Source organism: Solea senegalensis, linkage group LG1, assembly GCF_019176455.1.
Source record: "Solea senegalensis isolate Sse05_10M linkage group LG1, IFAPA_SoseM_1, whole genome shotgun sequence".
Classification (NCBI taxonomy): Eukaryota; Metazoa; Chordata; class Actinopteri; order Pleuronectiformes; family Soleidae; genus Solea; species Solea senegalensis.
Genome location: NC_058021.1, coordinates 13,166,771 through 13,175,984, shown reverse-complemented (window position 1 = coordinate 13,175,984; position 9,214 = coordinate 13,166,771). Strand labels below are relative to the sequence as shown.

The 9,214-nt window shown below is 40.4% G+C and overlaps 1 protein-coding gene across 3 annotated transcripts in view; it reads right to left on the bottom strand.

The window, feature by feature from the left end:
• Positions 1–1,064: 1,064 nt before the first annotated feature.
• pbx1a (pre-B-cell leukemia homeobox 1a) overlaps positions 1,065–9,214 on the bottom strand; it is a 49,885-nt gene continuing 41,735 nt past the window's right edge. Inside the window, exons 6-9 of one of the 3 annotated variants that reach the window (XM_044022001.1) lie at positions 8,303–8,462; positions 7,251–7,363; positions 5,549–5,647; positions 1,065–2,949 (exon numbers count right to left, since the gene is read on the bottom strand). In XM_044022001.1, coding sequence (XP_043877936.1) covers positions 2,857–2,949; positions 5,549–5,647; positions 7,251–7,363; positions 8,303–8,462 — 465 coding nt within the window. In that variant the 3' untranslated portion in view covers positions 1,065–2,856. The remainder of the gene's footprint in view (positions 2,950–5,548; positions 5,648–7,250; positions 7,364–8,302; positions 8,463–9,214) is intronic. The other 2 variants (XM_044022010.1, XM_044022018.1) reach the window with 2 other exon arrangements.

Sequence of the window (9,214 nt, the reverse complement as noted above, 5' to 3'; positions counted from 1 at the left end):
CAATGTTGCACAAGCCAGAAGATGAAGTCTTGTCAGATTGTTTTTGAAGCCGTCTCTGTCGGTGAGAGCAGACTGGTTCTTTCGCTGCCCTCAGGGTGCAGAGGAGCAGCACAGCTTTGGCATTTCACACTCACTCAACAGTCAAGGCCTGTGACCATCCGCAGACTTTACTGCCAACTGCTTCCTCACACCCTCACCCCTGTTGTTTGCCCAATTATAAATATTCAGTTGTTTTGAAAGTAATTCTGCACGACATGCAACTGTCCGACCAGATAATGTCAGCGGCTGCGTTTGCCGTGTTTGCGGGAAGAAGCTCACAACACATGGCCTTCTTCTCGTCCATCTTTTATTAGATTTTGATATTTACCCCCCCAAAAAAAGAAAAATCGGGAAAATGACCCAAATAAGCTGAGGATTCCTTCCCTTATTTGTCTTTCTTTACTATAGACATCCACTATTAATCAAAAAGCGATTAAAAATCTACCATGTGTCTCTGTTTTCATCCACAAAAGAAATCCCACTTTTGTTTCCATGTCATCCAACTTTATGTTCATTATTTAAAAGAAAAAAAAGGTTTATATTTTATTGGCAACAGACTTGTGTCATAAGTGTTGCAGACTTTTACTGTTTTGTTTGTCTTGTTTTTTTTTATGGGATTTGTTCCAGCCAGCATTGTCCTTTGTTAGATGAGGGAGTTAACTGTGGGTTTCTACACAGTTATGAAAGTTGCCACGATAGCTCTATGCGTCTGTGGCTTTCTTTCTTTCTTGCTTGCTTGGATTTAACAGAGTGTGCATGGCTGTGTCCTTGTGTGTGTGTGTGTGTGTGTGTGTGTCTTTCTGAGTGCATATACACAAACTTGCTGGACAGCAGCCACTATGGAAGAGAGAAGAGCATGCACAGCTGTAAGAGGGGAAGTCTGCTGGCCGTCACTAACCTTGGTTGACTTTTACTTATCACTTAAGTGACTGTGATTACCGTCACACCACTGATGCATTTGTGTAATGGCCGAGTCTTTGCTCTCTCGTAAACTCCGTAATAAAAACCCCCACTGATGTACGGTCTCGCTGTATGACATATCGTTTTTAATGTGTTGAAAACCCTTTCCAACAAAGCAAGTCAAGCACAATGGTGCACATAAACACATGTTGAAAGTTCATGAGCTAATTCACGAGAGTAGGAAAGCAAAACATAATAGCCAACATTTAGCATAACAATAAAAAAAAAAACGACAAAAAAACAAATAGGCCACACAACATAAAAGGTGTCTATAAACAATGTTAGACTGCTCAGAAAACACATTATTTGACATAATGACTTGTCTCCTCTTTAGTGCTTAATGGTTAACATTTACAATCTTCATAAATGTTTCATACTGGAAAAAGAAAAGAAAAAAAAGAATCAGGTTGATAGTAGTGACAAGCATTAATCGAAAAGTCTACATTTGTTTGGTGTCAGTTCTCGGGTTACTAAAGCAGTACCAGCGGAGTAATATATTGATTTATGTATAAATGGACACCCAGGATAGGACACAGTTCAACAGAATGTGAAACATAACATTATCTTTACATCAAAGTGTCCACAGCTGAGCAGCAGTTTGGGTGCATCCAGACGCTTCTTCTGCAGCGGCGATCGGTGGCTCCAAGCTACAAGCATCCCTGGACTTTCAGGAGCAAGGAATCCACCGTGTAAGCACGCAAAACTCTCAAAACCATAACGACTTCCCGGTTGAAGTGGACTGCGGTTCATAGTACTGAAAACAAACTCAGTTACAGGTGTCCTTGACAAACTTTGCTTTCAGTAGAAAGTGACTTATTTTGTCGTATTTCTCTTCGTGGGACATTCCTGTTGTTGTTATTCGCTTGACGGTAGCACCAAAGGTGAGTGACAGAAGATGGGGATTTTAAATGAGCAGGAAAAAAGAAACAAGGCTGTGGGTATAAGATGGAATAATGTATTGGGACTGGCTTCATGCTGACACACTTTCTTGACAGTTTTGTTTTGGTTACATCAGCAGTTTGGCATTGTTAACAACTCTTCCACTGCAGTGGCGATGGCGCAAATCGAAGATTTTCCTCACCACACCAATTTGATGCACGACCAAAACGAACAGGGCGTCAAACGATTTGATTTTACATCTTAATGAATGATGTCAAGCTTGTTCCGATTTTAATGACACGTATTTATTCATTGTTTTACAGATAGCATACTTCACAGGGTTACCTTAGAGGTAAAATCGCCTGACGGAACTCTTGTTTTGTCTCGTCAGAGACAGAGGGGAAGATGGACATACTTTTATCAAGCACACATTGTAAACAACTGAGCAATATTTAAGTCTAAATGGCGTACCATAGAGTAGGGGAGAGACAACAAAATGTAAGTAAGAAGATGTGCCCCTTGCTTGCAAAGACAAAAGTTTCATTTTTACAAAACAAATAATGGTCACTGACATTTTTTTCTACTTTTTTTAGTGGCTGAGAGGTAGAATGAAGTATTTTCAGATAAAACCAACGATTTGATTTTTCGTTAATTGACCGCGTCATTTTCACCATAATGAGTGAAAACATTACGAGTGAATGCGGAACCCCAGCCCTCCGAATATAATGTGAAATCTGTACAAAGGTCTCCAATATTTACGGCATTGTTTTTGTTTTTTTCTTGTCAAACTTTTTATTTGTATCCCAAATGTCCAACGTTATAACCAGAGGAAATGATATTTATTTTCTTTCTGTTAAGATTTCACAGTAACTCTCCAAACTGTGAAACGGTGAATTCCTTTGTTTAATACTGTGAATAGCAAGGTCAGTCTATGTTTTTCTTTACTTTTCCGTGGATGAGGTGTAGAGATGGATGTATTCAGTTGGAAGTATCCGAATGAACACTCCCGGGTCCTTCTGTGGGCGATGTCACTGACGAAGGAGTCGGAGCGTCTTGCCAGCCCCCATTTGTCTGTCAAAATAAGACAGAAAATAATTAGCTTAATGGTCACACCGTGTACAGTCAGACACTCATTTCTAATAAAATGATCTTCCATTATTATCCCTATTTAGTTTTTTTTTTTTATGCATCATTCCATTAAAAAGCTTGCAATTAACATGCTCAGCCAGAACCTCTGTCCTCTGTATCACAATAAAATCACTGTGAAAAAACAAAATAAATGCAAAAATGTAAAACCAGATTGACCCACAAAATGTCCATGGACTCTCCCAACAGTCAACACCGAAAATCTGACAAAACTCTTTTCTATGGACTGTTCATTAAATAAATGTGCTTGCGCTACATCCCTCATTTCTCCCCCCAAACAATAGGAGTAATGTCAAAAGAAGATGAGATGAAAAGAAGCGACGAGACGAGACGAGACGCGGGATACGTCAGAATATACCCCTGAGATGGTTGATAAAAGAATACATTATCACAATAAAAACTAGCTCTTTAAAATGGAAGCTTTCTCAAATCATGATAAAAGCTCAACTAAAGACCTATTAAAAACATTAATTGCAATTTCCACGCTATTAGTGTGTGTGTGCGAGAGAGAGAGAGAGAGAGAGAGAGGGGAGAGGGAGAGAGAGAGGGAATGTTCTTTGGCAGCCCCTTATTTCCAAACCCTGTTATTTACTGTCTGTCTGTCATCTTATTCAACATTTCCAGTCTCTGAGAGAGGCAACACCCACTAGCAATTTAAGGGGTGTAATTGCTGTTCGGTGATAAAAAGCGAGAGGTGAACCATCATAGCTCAGTCAGTAGATCTCAGAAATAAATAAATAATAATAAAAAAAAAGCCCATCATCTGTGCTCAATGAATACAAGCATCAACACTTAATTCACAACTCCATGCAATTCCTGTTTAAAGTACGCTATTATTATAAAAGCACCACAACAGCCTCGTATAATCAACAATAATACTCTCTGCCGTTGTTTTTATTGCCACTTTTATTGTTTATATTAAAAGTGAGTCTTCATGACTAAGTGTTCCTACTAGGGCGAGATGATATGGCCTAAAATCTATTTCCGAATAAACTGTCACACGTTGTTGTAAAACAGCAAGTGTGAGGCCAAGTATTTTTAGAACACACGTCTGTGTATTAGGGAAGACAAAGGCTGATGTTTCAGTTTTTCACGGTGGCTTAAATCTGGTATTTTTACCGAAAGTGCTTACACTAGACGGGCAGTATGGAGAGTACAGTATGTGCACGTCATACCACTGGCTGTTGTTGCTATTTCTGGTTTCATTACATAAGTTCTGATGATTTATTGGGGGGAAATTACACATTAATAGAAACAGATTGGTAGGAAATGTATTAGCCTCATTACCATTACATCTTCTATGTCTTCTAACCAGGAGAATTATACATATATATCCATTGTTTGTAGGAACAGAATAGCATTTGCATTCAGATGTTAGAAGAGTTCTTTGCTTTTTTTTTTTTTTACAGGGTGTTTTGTATTAAAATCAAATGCTTAATTCTGTTTGTAATGGACTAATAGTAATTCCATACATTTGGTTTACTAATAAGATCAAATTCCTTCTCACCCCTTATTTGGAGTTTAGTCTTTTTTTTTACATGCGGACCATATTTTGTCTACTTTCATTATATTTCCACTCTAAAACACCGGGACAATGCATCAAACCCTTATTTCCTGTTGAGCCTGTTGCATGCCGTAACTGGCTTCATACATCCGTTCTTATTTTAGCACTGGGGGTGTTGCAGGCTTGGCTGTCAGTGCTGCTGTTCCTGTGGATGAATGATCTGACCAATGTGCTTGGACTGTTAGCCCAAAGCTCCGCTCTTTCTGTCCCTGTGACTGTCGTATTGATTCTGTTAAACCTGGCACAGCCTGTCGCCGTGGATCTACATGCTAACATGCCGCCTCCAGTGTGGCCTGTCCCACCACGCCCTGCCCAACAGAGACTCTGACAGGCTAGAGATATACAGTAATATGTAGCATCAAAATCCATAGAAATCCAGGGAACAGACCTTTTGATTTCGTTTGCTTTTAATGACGTCATCCAAGTAAACGTCTCTGCTATATCTTTAGGGGGGAAGGAAATGTCCGGTAATCCCAGTGTGTTGTTCTTTGTCGTTCTCAGTGACTCATTGCCATTTGCCTCACTCTTTGTCACCAAAGCTCTGCCTGTAAAGGACGATAATTCTTATTCTATTCGATAAAACCTTCTTTTTTTGGAGCCAGTTTTGGAGGAGGGGGACAGAGGTATAACTTGTCCTCCGGTGCCAACACGAGAGCAGCACCGGGAGAGACGACGACACCTGTGCCCTTGCTTCTGTCGACTGCAGGTGCCATGCTAACACTAATGTCCTCTGACAGACTCGGAGCATGTCCAGCTACTCAGCCTGGTAGCTGCCTCATTGCTTGCCACCTAGGGCAACGCAGGAGCAGGGGGCACAACTGGCTGGACAAGAGCCCAACCCCAGAAAACTCTGCTAAGTGGCATCCCAGTGTGCAGACATACACGGTGACACAATATCACACACGTCCTGTGACTAGAAATCACAGCAAAGTAAGAGAAGGACAGAAAGGGACTGTTTACAGGTCTTACGTTGATGCCCTGTGGACTGTACATCTGGCTGGCTGCGAGGCTGTCACTGTATCCTCCGGTCTGGCTGATAACATGGCGAAGGGTATCCACCTGGAACAGTGGGGATACACAGACAAAAGGCCCGGTCAGACAAAAGCTCGGGATAACAAAGACAGCCATGCAACAAAGGAAAGGTCAGTCTGATAGTAAAAGGGTACCGTAAACAAGAAAAGGTTACAAACAGTGACTCAGAAGGATTTGGCTGCTACTACGAGTCTGATAACAGACACCACAAAAGGACACAAACACAAGAAAATGTGACAAGAACCAATTACGGAAACATTTGTAATTGTAGCGAAATAACACAAGAAAATTAGGCATTCATCATAATGATCTGCAGCTCATTCTCCTACATGTGTCCACATGCACACTACTCATAATGTGACACTAGATTCAAGCACCTGACATTCAATTACATTCACCTGACATGGCTACAAATGAATATATGGTGTAACGGATGTAATTGGCAAGACTTTGCTCCTTGAACAATGACAATACAACTCTACTACTACACTTTACATTCCAATAAGGTCATCATAATAAACGGTAAGGTCAAACCATCTTACTTCCATAGCAATCACCAATTCATAGCTTTGTAATAATGGAAAATATGTGTGGGGCATTAGGTGAAGGGTGTATTGCAACTTAATAATACTGAAATGATTCATTTTGATTCAAAAAACACAAATGCCGAGCTATTACCTGGATATTACTTTGGAAATAACATCGCATTACTGTGATTTTGTATGGATTGTTGTTATTTTATGACCCCAGAATGAGCCTTTGATACTAATATTAGGAGTCATGTTTTTAAAATGGCTCAGAATTCACATTAACTGAAAGTTACTTACGTTGTCAAACACACTCGAGTTGAGGGATATTCAGCTACAACATGCAACTTCCACCCTTTAAGTGTAAACTGTTGAACTGCCACACAGCCATGTTGGTGTTCTTCACAGACTCAGTGGGAACCGTTAAGATTTTAAATTAGACTTCTCCAATCAGGAGGCCAATTTATTCAAAGTTGAACTTTTTTCTTTTTTTTTTCTTTTGCATTTTTTTGATCGTTCACCCTTGAGAAGCCATTCTGACATGATTGGAAAAATAATCCCTTTAAAGCAACATGAGTTTCAATAATTTAAAGCCAACCCAGAAGACCACTTCGCCCCCTGTTGTGGTCATCTCTTTTGCATATTCATAAACCACCTAAAGCATTTTAGAGAGCTGATTTGAATAGAAAAGTGGGATGGAAGGAGAAGGAAATGATGCTGAAAGCACAAAACAGTAAATGAAAACATAACTTCGGGTGCTGATTCCTTAATCTACGGACGGCGTTCTAGCGCTGGTCACTGTTGGTCACTGCTGTCCACTGGGGCAAGGTCAGGGAGCGACAGTGCACCAGTGGCTATGCGAAATCCTGTCAGGAGCGCTGACAAGTGTTGCACCGTTTCCAAAACTGTCTGCACTCATTTCTGGGTTGACAATAGCTTCTACATTGATGTCAGGCTTCAGGCTAAGTATAACCTCTGTTTCAATGTGTAGGGCAAGTTGCTCTGCAGACTGGTCAGTGGTTGAACATCATCACAAGTGATCTCAAGGGTGTGTGAGCTTTTAGTCTTGTCTTGTCTGACGCTAAACTTACAAAGGCGCCTACCTGGGATTGAATGTTGGCCCCAACCTGCCCCCCTTGGTATGAGTCCCCATTGAGGGACTGCACACTCATGAACAAGTCTCCGGAGTTTGACATGTTAAAAGAGCCAGCAGAACCTGAGAATACAGAAGAGAAAAGGAGAGGAGGAAGGAGACGAGAAGAGAAGAGAGAGAGAGGAGAGGGAGAGAGAGGAGGAGGAGAGAGAGAGGAGAGGAGAGAGGGAGAGGAGAGGAGAGGAGAGGAGAGAAGAAAACAGGGATAGAAAAGGAGTTAAAATGATCATGCATCAGCAAAAGTGTATTAGGTGGGTTAGTTTGGGAGTGTCGCAGGCATCATGAAAAACGGCTCTTTCTACAAACCTACAAAAATATCACTGAACCATCATTTTAAACGGAAAAAAAACAAGCAACGAGAACAATAAGACAGAAAATCATCATAAAACTGTTTAGGTCCAGTTAAAGCTAGTCTTATTGATTATATGGTTGTTAAATGTCCATGCTGCTAGTGTTTCATTAAGGAAGTAATAATTGATCTGCAGGAAGGCTCAAAGAATAGTTGTCGTCCTTTAATGGACCCCAGCTCCCCAGATGTAAAGAGACCATCTCGTAACTTGATTTCAACACCCGGTCCTAATCCAATACAGTAGCGAAGTCTCTATATGACAAAAGACTGCGCTTGCCCTTTGAGCAGCTTAATGGCATGCACGAGGTCAACCGGACAAGAGGCAGGAAAAAATTAACGTCCACAAGACCGAGAGGTCAATAAGAGAGGGGAGGAAAGAATGAGAGAAAGAAAATGAGTGAGAGAGACAGACAACAAAAGCCAGAGAAGAAAGAGAAGAAATGTAAGAAGCAAGGGTGAGGGTGAGTAGTAAGTAGAGGAAGGGCTGTTGCTGTTAGTCGGAATGAAACGGCGCCAGAGACTGAATTCTTGAGTTGCGGTGTATGTATATATATATATATATATATAAAAAAACACGTCACCACTGATTCCTCCATCTTGACTAGATCTGGTGACGTGCCCACATGTTTCATTACGCAGGGTTTAAAGCTCACCTGCTGAATTGGGAGTCGATGGGGAGTTTGCCTGGCTGCCGTGGGCAGACACACTGGTGGCGTTGACCGCAGTCCGAGCTGCATACATGTTGGCCTCTTCTTGGAATTTGCCGATGTTTTTCTTGTATCGGATTCTCTTGTTCCCAAACCAGTTTGATACCTGTCGAGTTAGCGGGGACAGACAATTCCGATTGAATTCATTTGTATGAAAGGCGCCAGTGCATGTCATACACATCACATCAACATGCATATCATATCATCGCCACCCGACATATGGCGTACAAAATGCCATCTGCAGTGTCTTCCAGTATTCAGATTGCTTCATCTATTAAATAAATTAAATCAGAGAATAATAAAAATAGGTAACTATATGTAAGGATGTAGATTAATGCGTCTGATAGATGTTGACATGGTTCTTTCAGTCCTAAAGTAATAATCAAAACAAACAAACAACCAGAGACCTCGTGCACATGAATAATTATTATTAGTTATTTCATTTCTGTGGAGACAATAAAAACACACATACTGTATAGAACGTGGATAATATGTGTGATATAATCTATAATAAATGGAAAGAGCAAGGATTCAAAGTGATCAGCCTGTGTTAACTAAATGAGACAAAAATACACGAACAAAGTTCAAGTGTATCAAGTGAATGTAAGAGCCACAGTGATGTTATGTGCGCACACAGTATTAACTTGTTCATTGATAATACTCGGCATCAGCTGACTCTCACAGGATAGTGCAGAGAGTACGCTGGTCAGATGTGCAAACTGTGCTCTATTTGTTCTCCTAAGTCAAATATATAACACTGTAACAACTACTACTACTGTTCATAATAATAATAATAATAATAATAATAATAATAATAATAATAATGATGATACATTTGGTGTTTATTTATTTATTTAT